This window comes from Ursus americanus, chromosome 3 (assembly GCF_024610735.1).
Source record: "Ursus americanus isolate L20-20 chromosome 3, mUrsAme1.1.p, whole genome shotgun sequence".
Classification (NCBI taxonomy): Eukaryota; Metazoa; Chordata; class Mammalia; order Carnivora; family Ursidae; genus Ursus; species Ursus americanus.
Genome location: NC_142129.1, coordinates 88,017,588 through 88,032,664, shown reverse-complemented (window position 1 = coordinate 88,032,664; position 15,077 = coordinate 88,017,588). Strand labels below are relative to the sequence as shown.

Sequence of the window (15,077 nt, the reverse complement as noted above, 5' to 3'; positions counted from 1 at the left end):
GTGCTCTCATCAACTTTCATACAGATTTTTAATTTGATAGATAATGAAACGAGGGACAGACCAGACCTACAATCTTATGTGCAGCAGTTACAGTAAATGATGAAAATCAGACCTAAGATGACAAACTTTCTGTCCTCTTCCAATTCTCCTATCAAGATGACTTTTAAGTGAACAAGTTCAGAACTCTACATATTACACTTACAGGAAATATTTTTTTTTAAAAAATCAAGTAATGGAATGTGTGTCCGATAGTGAATGTGGTGGCCAAGCAGACAGCAGAACTGTTAGGGCCCGTGGATTAGGGAACATGACGTGCAACAGTAAATTCGTATTTCCAATTTGGAGTACCGGCATTGTTTGTCCTGGCAAACTGATGGAGATGATCTGGAAAAGGACAAAGGGCGATGGACCCAAGACCCGGATAACAGGGGAGAAAATTAACAAGGAACACCTTGCAAGGTTCGCTAACTGGTCAAATTGGAATTAAAGTTGCCACAAGGAAAGGATCCTCTTGGCTTGGAAACCTTTACAAGTATTTGTATTTGTTATTCAAATGAAAGTATTCCACAAACACCAATTGTGTACTTTAAAAATCCCCTAAGGAGGTTTAGATTTCTGTGTAATTTGTGCAGATTGCCTATTGACCTGCTTGAACATAGATCTTTACGAGCAAATAGAACGGAAAACTTGGGAGCAAAGAGAAACAACTAATGTAGTCTTATCATTGTGTCTCTCCAGACTAAGGAAACTTAGCACAATCTAAAATATTAAAAGAATGATTGTCCCAAATGACCTATCGCAAAGAGGGGTTCTCCACCGCACAGAGACTAGCCTTCTGGCTGAGAGAACAGCAATCAACCTGCTGATACAGTTCTTCAATAAACAGCCAGTAGAAAAAGGTTTTCTATAGTATCTGCACACTTTAAAAGACCCTCACTGGGGTGGGGGGAGTGCCTGGGTAGCTCAGTCAGTTAAGCGGCCGACTCTGTTTCAGCTCAGATCATTATCTCAGGGTTGTGAAATTGAGCCCCACATCAGGGTCCACACTCAGCATGGAGTCTGCTTGGGATTCTCTCACCCCCTCTCACTCTGGCCCTCCCCGCCCTCGTGCACTCTCTTTCTTTCTCTGATAAAGAAAGAAATCTTAAAAAATAAAAAAAAACACCTGATTTTGTGTTGCCTTTAAATAGAGAAATTTAAAATCTACATCTGTAGCTTTAACTTGTACTCTAAATTCCTATTTCAAAACCCTTGTCTCAAGATGTCCCCCATAGACTCATCTTTAGTTTCACATGGAACTTCTTCTCACAGTTCTGACAGAGCTGGTCCTGTTCTTCTACATTAGAAATCGTAAGAAATCTTAAGAGTTGTTTCTGGATACCAGGGATGATAAAATCAGCCTATCAGTAAATCTAGCAGCATACTTATTTTTTGAGTATGTCTCTAAGATCAGTTTTTTCCTTTCCACTCCCACCACCCTACATGGGATTCCTTTCATAGCTTCAGAGCCAGTCTGTCCCTAACATAATTCAACTGGTAAACCACTGCCACAAGATCTTTATCCATTCACCAAATATTTGCGGAACACTTATTGTCAAGTATGGTTCTAAACACAATAAATTCTTTAATAAATAAAACAATATCTCTGTCTTTCTGGAACTTACATTCTAGCAAGGAGTGAGAGATGACAAACAAGAAAATAAATGCTTTACAGAGAACAAAGGGGGCAGCGTGACAGACAGAGTAACAGTTGACTTCTCTGGGTGTGGTGGTAAATGGAAGCCTTCTCCGTGGTGATATTTAAATGGACAGATACCAGCATGATAAGCAGTCAGAATCTGCATCAAGACAAAGGAAATTAACCATTTCATGTAGAAGTAACTAGTCTAAATGTCCAAGACAGAAGAGAGCTTGTTCTATTGTGAGACCAGGAGGCAAGTCTGGGCTGGTCTGGTGTGCCAGGAACAGAGTGGGGAAGGAAGTCTAGAGAGGCTCCTTGGGGCTATACAAGCCAAATCACAGCATTTTGATTTTATTCAAAGTGCTCTGGTAGGTCACTGAAGGGTTATAAATAGAAAGTAACATTATCTGATTTCTGTTTTTAGTTTTAAAGTCCCTCTGGCTTGTTTGAGGAGAATGGGTACTAGAGGGCAAGGGTAGAAGCAGGTAAACCAGGTGGGCCTCTGGTACAGTAGTCTGAAGGAGTGATATCACCAGCTTGGTTGAGGATAGCAACTGTAAAAATGGAGAGAAGAGGTCACATTTTGGATACATTTTGCAGGCAGATTTGACAGAGCTTACTTTTTGACTGGATATGGAGTATGAGAAATACAAAACAAACAAGCAAATTAATCAAGGATGAGTCTTCATTTTGGGGCTGGGCATCTTGTTTTCCTGAAGCAAGGAGGAAAAACGGCTAATTTGGAAGTCCTATATGAAGGCAAAGTATTTTGGTTACTGTTATGATTGCATAGTACAGCTGAGGTCCATTACTCTTCCGAAGGCTTGAATACCCTTTATGCTATTTCTTTCCTCTTTTCAAGACCAACACTACAAGGCATATGTGTTATATCTCCTCAGCTAAACTTCAAATCTCATATGATTTTTTTGTGGAACTCGCCATACCTGAATCTGAAGCCTATGCCCTGGGACTGACTCAGTAAATATAGAGACATCTATAAAGAACAATGGATTTGAGTGATTAGAGATTTACAGAGATAGACCACAAAAGTAAAGGGATGGCGTGTAGTGAAAAACCCAGGTCAGGACTGACAATCTAAAACAAACAGAACTAGAAACTGAATGTTAAAAAAAAATTAAAAAAGAAAAAAAAAAAGAAAACCTTGCTAAAAAAGTCCAGATGTGCTTTCTAAAGATCATAAATTCTTGTATGATCTTTTTTACAACTGCGGCAACCGGCAGCCCATGGAAAAGTGAGTCTTAGAACACATTTCTTAATTTGAAAAGATATATGCACCCCTGTGTTTCCTGCAGCTTCGTACAATGGTCAAGATATGGAAGTAACTCGAGTGTCCATCAGCAGATGAATGGATAAAAAAGATGTGGTCTACAAAGACACACACACACACACACACACACACACACACACACACGGGAGTATTAGCCTCAAAAAAGAATGGGATCCTGCCATTTACAGCAATGTGGATGGACCTAGAGGGGATAATGCTAAGTGAAATAAGTCAGATAAAGACAAACACTAAGTGAACTCACTCGCCTGTGGAATTTAAGAAACAAGACAAGTGAACAAAGAAAAAAGAGACAAACAAAAAAGAGACTCTTAAATACAGAGAACAAACTGGTGGTTGCCAGAGGGGAGGTGGCTGGGGTGATGGGTGAAACAGAGGGGATTCCGAGGTACAAACTTCCAGTTACAATATAGATAAATCACAGAGATGAAAAGAACTGCATAGGAAATACAGTCAGTAAGATAGCAATAAGGTTGCTTGGTGACAGATGGTGACTACATGGGGGCACTGAGTAATGTACAGGAATGCGGACGCATTACGTTGTACACCTGAAACTAAGATAACACTGTATATGCTCATTATACTCCAATAAAAAAATTAAACAAATACATTTCTTAATTGCAAGGTGATTTTTCATTTATAACATGTTGCACACAGATGAACACCGATCCCCTCTGCTGCACAAGTACAGCGTGCAGTCCACTTCACTTCCATTTCAATTTCGTTGAAGCACTAAGAAAGGAGGGAAGTGAGCGTGTGATCCATGAACCCTACCACAGCTCTACCCCCATGACTTCCCTCACTTAAGAGCAGGGAGTGATATTAGTGGTAAATCAATAAATGCTTTGATTTTCTGCTGTCATTAAAATAATTTTTAAGTGAGCTCCCTGAAAACTGCTGCTATGCTTTCCTCTTAAAAGAAGTATTTCTTTTTCACCTCTTAATACACAGTTATTAGTTTTGAAAACATGTTATTCCTTTGAAATATATGTTAATTTAAATATTGTCTTTAATGTATATATATGGAACAAATAATAAAAAGAGATACTCTAAAGTACTGTGTCCTATCACTGGCTTGTTTGGTTTTAAACAACTCCTGCCTATGAGAGAAGCATTCTGGAAGAGTTACGTATTTGTTGGTAAGGAATGTAAATAGAACCAAGGCTTCGGGGGAAAACAGACATATTGGGTTAAATAAAATATATTATTAAGATGTATTTCACCTGTTTATTTTTACCTTTATTAAGGCAGCAATTGGAGAACTTAATCATCTACGAGACTTGCATTATATTTCCATTGGACAGTACTGGTCTAGACAATTACTTGGCAATATAACCACAAAAACCTGACAAGATGGAGACAAACCTCCAAATGGTTCTAGAATATTTTTTTTCAATTAAATATAAATAATTTCTTTGTGAAAAAGTAAATAAAAATGCATGAAAAATCTGAAACACGGAGATTAGAAAAGTAGATGTAACACCTAAAACATATTTCAGAGGCATGCTACATTTTTTGGAGCAAGAAAAGAGCCAGGAAATACATACTTTTGCCTTTGTGGGCCAATACTCAACTCGACTACTCAGCACAAAGCTGGCCATAACCAACAGGTAAACAGATGGGCAGGGCTGTGTTCCAATAAAACTTTATAAAAACAGGCCAGCTGAATTTGGCCCCCTGGCTGTAGTGTGCTAACTCCCAGTATAGAGCAGAATACCATGGATTCAAATTTCAAAGTGAGTTTTAAATGAACTAGCTTTGCTTTAAAACATGACAGTACAGAACAAGAAAAGTCAAAATCAGCTGGAAAAGAGCAATATCACCCCCTTTGGAAAAAAGAATTCACTAAATGAGATGGAAATGATGAGAAAAATGAGAAAATTGTTTTTTGTCTGTGAAAACAATTCTTATATACAGTCATGGGAAAAACCACTTACATTTAACTCTATTATCCAGAGTAATGTTACAAATAAGAGGTCAAAGGTGACAAACAAACAGAAAGTCCTCCTGACATCAGATATGCCTTTCTTCTCCCTTCCTTCGTAAGACTCGATCCTGGCCATGAGGTGTGTGGGGTTGATGGAATGAACGTCGCGCAAAGAAGCGTGAGAGCTCTGGCTCCCTGTGAGAGCGTTCTCCATGTTTTCTTGCAGGGGGTTCATCCTGGAGGAGGGCTACAGGAGCCTTTCTCCAACTTCACCATCCCTAGAGAGAAGAGAGCTTTGTGTTAAATCAGAGTTCACCTAAGACCACCATGCCACTCCCACCACCGGGCAGCTGTTTCTCCCAGCAACAGTGTTTTTAACTGAAGACATTCATTCTGATGAAGACATAAAGAGAAAGTGAAATGAGAAGCAATTCTTGATGTTATCAATCAATACTACAAAAGAGCTGTTACAGAAATGAATGAAATAAAGAAGAATGCAAATTTACAGAATTAAGGAGAGAAGACGGGATGCTAACCACATCAAGAAAGGTCTCACTGATAACCTGGAGCCGGCCGGTTCCTTTGCTGGGCCCGGGAGAAAACATCTCCAACTCTGTGTCACTACTCCTGAACCAGGAAAACATCTCCTGAAAACTCCCCAGAGAGCATGTAACCAGAACGTGTAAACGAGACAGGAAAAACGTGTTTCCTAAAGAGGGATTGCTTTCCACCAAAAGTATCTAATAAGCTGATTTTAGCATTTCCCCATCACCTCGTAATGAATAAGCATGTTTCCAGGTCTCTTCTTGGAAAAGAAGTACACTCCCGCTCAAAGTTCAGCATTATACAAACACCTCTGTGCTGATTACACAAGTTAAGACAGCTCTATCTCGAGATCTAGGAACCCCTCTCCCCAAGACCAGGATGTGCTTCTACAATACAAGTAAAAGATTAGTAATCAAAGCGGTCTGATTGCCTCATAGATGATGCAAAGTCATGAAACAGTATGGTGGATGGTATTACTTTTGGCCAAATAGTCCTGTTTCCCTCCCATAGCACCTCTCCCCATGGGAGATTCTATACCCCTGGCTCTACTGACCTTGTGTGCCCTTTTTTGGCCAATGGAATGCAAGCAGAAGTTTGAGTGCCACTTTTGTCCAGATCTAGGAACCATGCACTGGTTCTCCTTGCTTTTGCCACAGGGACTGGCAATGGGCAGATAAAGAAGGGCATTTTCAAGGTGGGTAAAATAGAATCAGACCGCTGAGATTTCCCTAAAGCACTGTGGTCCCACGCGGTCCTATTCAGTCCAGAAGTGTCTCTTTACACATTACCCTCGTTTCTCTCCCTTCCCACATTCAGGAACAAGAGTCCTTCCCACATTTTCATACAATGTGATGATAACATAACATTTTGGAAAGCAATTTGGTTACATGAGCTAGGATGCCTTAAAATATTCATACTTCTTGAGCTAGTAACCCTACTTTGCAAATCTAAGGAAAATGAACTGTAGACCTTCAGGACAAAAACTGATCTATGTCATTAGAGGTTGGCTTAGTGATTACCTTTAAGCAAGAGGGAGGGAACAGTGACTAGAGCTCATAAATTTGGTCAAATTTCATTTCTTGGCCTGAGTAATGCTAGCATGGCTGTACTCACTTAATGATAATTTACTGATGTAGGTAGTAGTTTCAGGGGTGTATTGATTTGTGAATATTCAAAATGCTGTACACTTATGTACATATACACATATATGAATTGTGTATGTGTCTCTGTTAAGTGGACTTTATCATTATACATCTATAATAGTTCCAATGAGAAAACAATCTAAATATCTAACAAAAAGGGAATAATTAGATAAATCACAGTACAGCCACAGTAGTCATTAAAATAAAACTTATAAAGTATTTATAACTTTAAAATGCTTATGTTGTAATAGTAACTAGACTAAAATCTGAATATTAAATAGAACACACGCATACAGAGTATGTTCACAACTTTGTAAACATAAACCAATTTTTTACAAGCGTGTACCTATAAAACGTAACAAATGTTAATATTATCTCTGCCTGATATTATATCCGCCCCCTGCTTTTACGTTTTCCATGTTTTCAGATTTCCTATTTTACACATATTGTATTTACAAGAGGAAGGATTAAATTCAAATGTAATATTGTTATAGTCCTAGACAGATGTCCCAGGACTTTATGAGGCTCTTCCTTCCCTTCTCAACACATCTGGGTGACAGTAGATAACATCATCTTGGGCATTTTGAAAAGCTCAATAGGAGTCCACTTCAGTGCTTTGTAAAATAAAATGTAAAATTCCAAAAATCAAAAACATTTCTACACAATTTCTTTCTCAATGAGATAATTACCATCCTAGGGGAAGGTATACCAATGGCCTATTCCCCAGTACAGATGCTCTTAAAACAAAGTTTGCAAAGCACTAAATTTATCTGCCAGGCTTCTAAGAGTTAATTCTGGAACAGTAAGTAAAAAGGAATGTAATTGTGTTTTCTGTGATGAAACACACATTTCAAAGCTGAAAAGATACCGGAGTTGCTCTCTAAATTTGAACCTGGATAAATATAGACGTATTTCTGTAACCATGCATTCTACAGAAAGAAAAAGCAATCCAAGTAGTTTGTAAGCCAACCTAATATTCTATTAGCAAGTATATTTAAAAATTAATTTAAATTCTTAAGTCTACTAAACTGTATAGACAATCCAACAAATTCACAACTGAAACTCACGGTTGTTTTTAGGAAGAAAATTGCTTCCAAAGAAATTAGATCATTTTCTCAATCTCATCCATTTCTCCTTCCCTGAGCCCACTCCTCATGAATAAAAAATGGTAACAAAGCAAAACACCAACCCTAGAAATCTGAGGCTATTTCAAGCTAAAACACGACATCATACAATGGTATACACCTGCCCTGAGGAATGAGAATCACTACATCATTTTTCAGATGCATGCACAGAACTGCTAATGAGCTAGAATTTCTAGATACTTACATGCCTTCAACAATAGTTACCCAAAGCACAGACTGTTGTGAGCAGACTCCTAGCAGACTGATCCCTCCCTAGGACAGAGGGAACTCTCACAAGGGAGAGAGCGCTTCCTTTTAACATACAGAAGAGAAGGAAACTACATAAAGCCCCTTTCTACTCTACAATCATAGGACTTCATTCTATCCCTCTCCTCCCAAAGGATTCAAGTGTGAATTCCTTCAGGAAGACTTCACTGAAATGCTCCCCACATTCTAATCCCCAGGCAGGGTCAAGTACATCTCCTCCAAGCTCCCCTAGGATGGTGGATATGCCACTTCTACTATTGCTGACCACAATGTGCCCTAATTATCCATCTATTCGCCTGTCTCTCCTGCTAGTCAGTGTGCCCCGTGAAGGCCTTGAATATGATTTGCACACTCCTGTGCCCCAGGGACTCCCACAATATACAGCACACAGCAGGAACAAATCAACTGGTCGACTAATTTAATTCTACCATCTATCACAGAGACTAGCACAGAGTCAGCTTTCAAAATTCTCTGAATTGAAGAGACCGAAACTATTTTTTTCTAAGGAAGAGCTTAGATATTCTTCCAGATATAATTTTGGAAGTATTAAATATTCAGTTCTTGGTACTGAGAGCCTCTGGGGTTGGCTTAAGGAAAACTAAGCCTCTCTAAAGATGGTGTTAAGCATTGATTAGCTGTATGCACAGGAACCTAAATCTACAATTCAAAATTTATTCCAACCATGGGGATAGTATGGGGGATAAGGAGTGGGGTGGAGAATTGTTAAAAAAGAAAAAAAAAATCTCCTTATCTTTTTCTGGGATTTGTGTGAGGAGATGAGAATCTCCTTTTGTTGTTTCAGCTTTTGAAAATGAGATTCATGTCTTCCTCTCCAGATGAATAACTATCTTTCTCTGTACTATAATATTAGCCAGCTATTTCTACAATTATGCTGAATTAACAACTGCCCAAAATTCAGTAGCTTAACACAATCGACATTTATTCTCAAGCTCACGGGTCTACAGGTCGCCTGAAGTTCAGCTGCTCTAGTGGGGCTCACTGGGCAACTCTGCTCCTGGGGGCAGAAGAACTTGGCTTCAAACTGTGTGTTCATCTTCGTCCTCCTCCTCGGACCAGGACTATCTAGGTCATGTTCTTTTCAAGGCAAGTGACAAGAGCACAGGAGACAAGCTAGATCATGTAAATACATTTAAAATCTCTGTATACATGACATCTGTTCACAGTCTTTCAGCCAAAGCATATCTCAAGGCCAGGCCCGAAGGCAGTAGAACTGGGATGTACACTCCACTCAAAGAGGAGAACGTAAGTGAATATTCCAATCTAGCATAGCTATCAATGTTCTAACCTACAGCCTGAAGGTCAAACATGGCCTGCTGCCTGTTTTTGGATATCGGGTTTCGTCAGAACACCACCAAACCCATTCTTCTGGTCTATGGCTGCTTCCACACTAAGATGCCAGAGGTGAATTGTCCCAACAGAAACCATACTTTACTATGGGCATTTTTCTAGAAGAAGAGATTACTGCTTTCATTAGTTTCACAAAGGAGACCCAGGTGAGATTTAGAGTTGTTTAGATTAGCAAAAATAGGCTAATGGATGAATGTTCATTTTTCCAGTGCATGCTCTGATTGTATGACTGGCAAAAACCTATGATTCATCCCACTTTTTCCACTGGTTGTTCTAGTGACAGCACTGGTTAGGGATACACTGTATGTTGGCTTCCCTGGGGCCACTTCAGCAGCGCTTACAGCATCAACGTGCTGCTCTTTGACTTAATTCTCTTGCCTTAATTCCACACTACCAGAACTGGAGAATTCTGTCCCATCCACGTTGGTAGCTTCTTAAATGATGATATCCTTCCCACGTGGAAAAAAACAAAACAAAAAGAACTAAGATCCTTTCTGCTTCCAAGAGGAATTGCTTACATCTTTGGGAATCTTCTGTGCACTCATCCCCAGGCTGGGTGCAAAGCTGAGCCAGAACTTCAACTCCATCTGCTTCAGCACAGAATTGATACTATCCAGATGGTAAACAGTAGCTGCTCTGAGCACTGGCTACCACTGCTGGTGGCATACAGAAGTCCCACAGTTTCTTGTACCTTCCTAGGAGGAGCAGAGAGAGGCTCTGGGCGCCCACTGGTGGCATCAAACCACGTCTTTCAACCCAACCACCCAGCCTCCTTCTCTGTACTACTTCTGGCAACAGCCAGGACACTGCATGTTCTCCTCGGACAGAGTGTCAGAATAACAGACACTAAAACCTTCTAATTCAGAAAGACTTTAGCCATCATCTTAACCAAAGGCCTAGAGAGCAGAATTGGCTTATAGACATGTTTTGCTTGATCTTGCAGTGTTGCTCAGGATTTTGAACTAATTGCTAACATTTTAAATAATGAATTTTCATGTAAAAACCCAGACTTCCAGCTTCTCTTGAAAAGTTAAAAATAGAATCACTAGGCCTGCATTTCCTTACCATAACAATAAAGCCAAGAAGCTGCTGACCTCTCTAGACCTGGTATGATGCACTTTTCACTTGGCCTCAGTTTTGACCTAGCCTGGACGCATTTGAGTTCGCCACTCTAATCTACCTCCACTTCCTGTTTTAAAGGCAAAGAGATGCATTAAAACCTGAAGACTGTCTCATCATATTGTTTCAAAGCTTTCTTTATCTTTGTTATCAAAGTTGTTCTTACCTATAAAATAAATGTATGCTTAAAGATTAAAAAAAGAAGAAAGAATCTGAGACCTATGTGGATGATAGGTCTAAGAGATCTTTAAAGATATATTTTAGGATTAAAACTCAGGTCTTCTACTTCTTTCCTCTCCATCACTCAGCCTCCTCTGAGATTACTAGAAGGAAATTGGAGGGACATCAGCAGGTGTTTAAATGGACCTGGGGATGCAGGCATTGAATCTGAGAGTCCCTAAAGACATGGGCTGCCTTAGCTGTGCCCACTCTATCCTAGGACTGGGTTTCTCTGGGAGCAGGGAGCAGCCTGAGCTGGCTATCCTCCTGCAAGGCCCACATGGGATAAGACCTACTTTATGATAGTAGAAGTCCTGCCTAGATCCTAAAGGTTCCAAGACGAAACAGCTGGAACTGGGGAATGGGAATATTGAGGAAATAACATGACATTTACAAACATGCCTTGCCAGTAAGAGAAAGAGGCATGGTAACTAAGAAACATAGAGGCTTTAAAAAAGAAATATACACAGAAAGAGAGGATGTGGGAAGGAAGCTACAGCTAATTCACAGAATCAAAAAACATAGGAAAACAAACTTCATATTTTAAGGATATCAGTATGAGATGAGCAAAGTTCTGTGATGCCTAAGAAGAGTTGGATAACCGACATGTCGAATTCAATTATTAACCTTTCATAAAATAAAAATTTCTATTTAATGTTTGTTTAAATGAAGCTGCTTATATTTTTTAAAACCTCCAAAGTTGTTTGTAGATAAGATGTTCTAAACAAAGAAAACAGTACGATTCACTGCCTTGTACTTCTTCATGTTGTTGATGTTATACGGTATGTCAATTCTACCCTGAAAAGTAAAGGCCCGGTAGAACTCTGATGGAAGTGGCTTTAGAAAGACCAGCAGGGGACAGGGTTAAGGAGCTGATGCCTTTGTGCGACACTGCAGCTCCCTGAGCTGGAGAACCAGCATTACAAAGCACTATAGGAAATTTAATAAAATCAAGATCAAACCAACTTTTTTTTTTTTTTTTTTTTTTACAAACTGCCCACTACCACTATGTTCACATTTCAAAACAGTCTTGGCTTACTTTAGGCCATATATGCTCCAAACTAAATATAGTGTCTAGAAAAATATTTCTAAAATCTAGGCGATTGGACTGAATTTTATTATCTTTTATTTTGTTTCAGGTTTTTATTAAAATCCTAGTTAGTTAACATACAATGTAATACTGGTTTCAGGAGTAAAATTCAGTGATTCATCACTTATATACAACACTCAGTGCTCATCACAACAAATGCCCTCCTTAATGCCCATCACCCATCTAGCCTGTCCCCCACCCACCTCTCCTCCAGCAGCCCTCAGTTTGTTCTCTATAGTCATCGAAAAGAATGAGATCTTGCCATTTGCAACAATGCAGATGGAGCTAGAGGGTATTATGCTGAGTGAAATAAGTCAGAGAAGACAAATACCGTATGCTCTCACTCATATGTAGAATTTAAGAAACAAAACTGAAGAATGTTGGTTGAATTTTAAAATACCTATCACATTCAAATTAGCAGTTTAAACAGGAAATCACTGGATAGAAACAACAGGAGATTCCTGGATAGAGAAATCTGGGGGCAAAAATCAGTTATTGTAAAGTAGTAAGTGAAAAATTCTATAAAACATTTAAATAACATCACCCTATTGTTCAGTACAAATAAAAAAATTTTAAAAACCTCTCCTCAGTTGAGGAGTCAAATTTTGCCAGTAGATCCCTATTAATTTGACAACTGAGTGAAATATTTAAAAAAGAAAAAGAAAACAATGTATGTCCACATATGAAAGTCTGCAAGGCTTTTTACAGATCTGCACATATCATCAGTGCTACAATGGGGGAGTGGAAGGGAAAACTGTGAAACAATTAAAGTAATGCTGCTTTCTGAGAGTTTAACTATAAATTCAACACATAATGAATCAGAGTAGATGTATGGTGTCCCTAAGAAAGCAAAATGGTTCACAGGCCAAGATAGGAGAACATGGACAGGGCATATGTTTGGCTCTCAAGAGTGAAAGAGGAAATGTGCCCATCAGAAAGGGGATGGGTCAGTCGAAAACACAGGAACAGGAGGGTCACAGCAAATGGAAGCTGTATCTAGCCTGATCTTCTAGTAGGAGTACCTTGTCTGTTGGATTTTAAGATCTCCAGTGCACGGGCCAGATCATTCCTATGATTAATATGATGGCGTAAGGGTATTATTAGCGCCTTTTGTCACTGAACAATTTAATAATTCCCTGCATGCCTCCCACCTCCTTTTTAAAATTCTGTTTCTTATTAAAGTGTCATAGTGTAGGTAGAGAAACAAGAGACTGATCAGCTTGAGATAAACATTCAGTCTACACAGCAGTTACAGTGCTCACTGCAGATTTTGAGATGTGAGTTGACCCACGGGAGGCAGAGCCACTCTCCATGGGGCTCTGGAAATACATGGTGACAAATCAGGTTTCTCGGTCAACAAGAAAGAGGGCTGGACTGTAAGACTAACAAAGTCAACGTGATACCACTGAGAAACTTTTGGGGAAGTGGATGTCCAGATGTCTCCTGATGACTTGCAAAAGCATTGCTCTTTGAGAACTCCTAGAGATCCCATTCAGATACCACCTTAGTGATAGTTAGTCACCTTTAAATATTAGCATATTTTGCATATCATAGGCAAAAAAAACAAAAGAGAATTATAGAAAATTGTACCTAATGAACAACAGTGGTGAGAGTGGACATCCCTGTCATGTTCCTGACCCCAGGGGAAAAGCTCTCATATTTTCCCCCACTGAGGATGGTAGTATTCACTGTGGGTCTTTTGCATATATGGCTTTCATGATGGTGAGGTATGTTCCCTCTATCCTTACGTGGTAGAGAGTTTTAACAAGAAAGGACGATATATTTTGTCAAATGCTTTTTCTGCACCTATTGAGAGGATCATATGGTTCTTATCCTTTCTTTTATTAATGTGATGTATCACATTGATTGATTTGTGGACTTACATGCAATTATCAATAATTTTCTGTAAGTAAATTATTAAGAGGACCACAGTTATCAGGCTCAAAACAAGAGCTAGAGTAACTGAACTTGACTCTGTAATGGTAATACAGTACATTTGCTTTTGTTAAAATCTGACTTACAAGTATTTGACTATGATTACTAATTCATAACTACTAAAAAGCAGGGGAAGTTCAGCCAAAGGTTCTTAATAAGTACATAGATTCTTAATAGTACATAGATCCTCTCAACTAAGCAAGTACAGCTAATATTTGGATTTCTAAAAGTTGAGAAGTGTAATACATTTGAATTCAGGTTTAAGATTTACCACTCATGCCTTACCAGAAAGAACAGAGAAAAAATATTGATCTTAAAAATGAAGAAAATGTAAAAGCTAAGAAAACGATAGATTATAATCAGAATGGAAAGGTTGACAGTTTACTCTTTAAAAAAAAATCTATTTGGTATTTTAAAGACATACATATGGATGCAGATTATTTGAAGACATAATTTCTTAAAGATTGATAATTATTTTTTAACCCCCCAAACACAGACAATATGCTATTTTGAGGATATGATGTTATGTTTACAATATTTAGCATAAAACTATATACTAAATAAAATCTAATTCAATTAAGTCTTGCAATTAGGGACTGTACATAGAAAAAACAATGCATAACAGACACTCATAGCAGTATTTTCTAAAATACTGAGATAAATATATTTAAAAATTTTTAAATATTTAAAAAATGAGAGTAATACCTTAGGAAAATGTTTAGAGAGATGTTTATAAAAGAATTCTGAAGGGGCACCTGCATGGCTGAGTCGGTTAAATATTTGACTCTTAATCTGGGGTCAGGTCATGATCTCAGGGCCCTGGGAATGAATCCTGGGTCAGGCTCCATGCTCAGTGAGGAGTCTGGTTGAGATTCTCTCTCTCCCTCTGCCCCTCCCACCCCCCTGCTTGTGCATGCCTGTTCTCAATCTCTGTCTCAAATAAATAAATAAATCGTAAAAAAAAAAAAAAAAAGAATTCTGAAAATGTCCTACTAATGAAGCATTTAGGTAAGAACATGTCAAACTCTCGGATATTCAATGCAAATATTCATTTTCTCCTCTCAAGGATGAGAAGCAGATCTAATGGAAGTAAAACATCTTACTCTGAAAAAAATAATAATAAATTAGGTTGCATAATTTTAAAAAAAGACAGTAAAAGCAGTGCAAAGCTGTCAAAGTTGTGCTTATCATCAAATTCACTTCCTTAAAGTGCTTCAATTATTTTTTAAATAAAGAATAAAATTTAAAAAATAGGCACTTAAATTTTAAGGTTACAAAAACTAATTATCTTATAGGAAAAAATATTAAAAAAGAAAAACAATGAGTATAATTAATAAATAAGTTCTAAAGGAA

General features: G+C 38.4%; 1 protein-coding gene across 3 annotated transcripts in view; it reads right to left on the bottom strand.

The window, feature by feature from the left end:
• STARD3NL (STARD3 N-terminal like) overlaps nt 1–15,077 on the bottom strand; it is a 51,870-nt gene that overhangs the window by 18,652 nt on the left and 18,141 nt on the right. For all 3 annotated transcript variants that reach the window (XM_087861199.1, XM_045793489.2, XM_045793490.2), the window contains one exon: nt 4,925–5,192. In XM_087861199.1, the coding sequence (XP_087717325.1) occupies nt 4,925–5,149 (225 nt within the window). In that variant the 5' untranslated portion in view covers nt 5,150–5,192. The remainder of the gene's footprint in view (nt 1–4,924; nt 5,193–15,077) is intronic.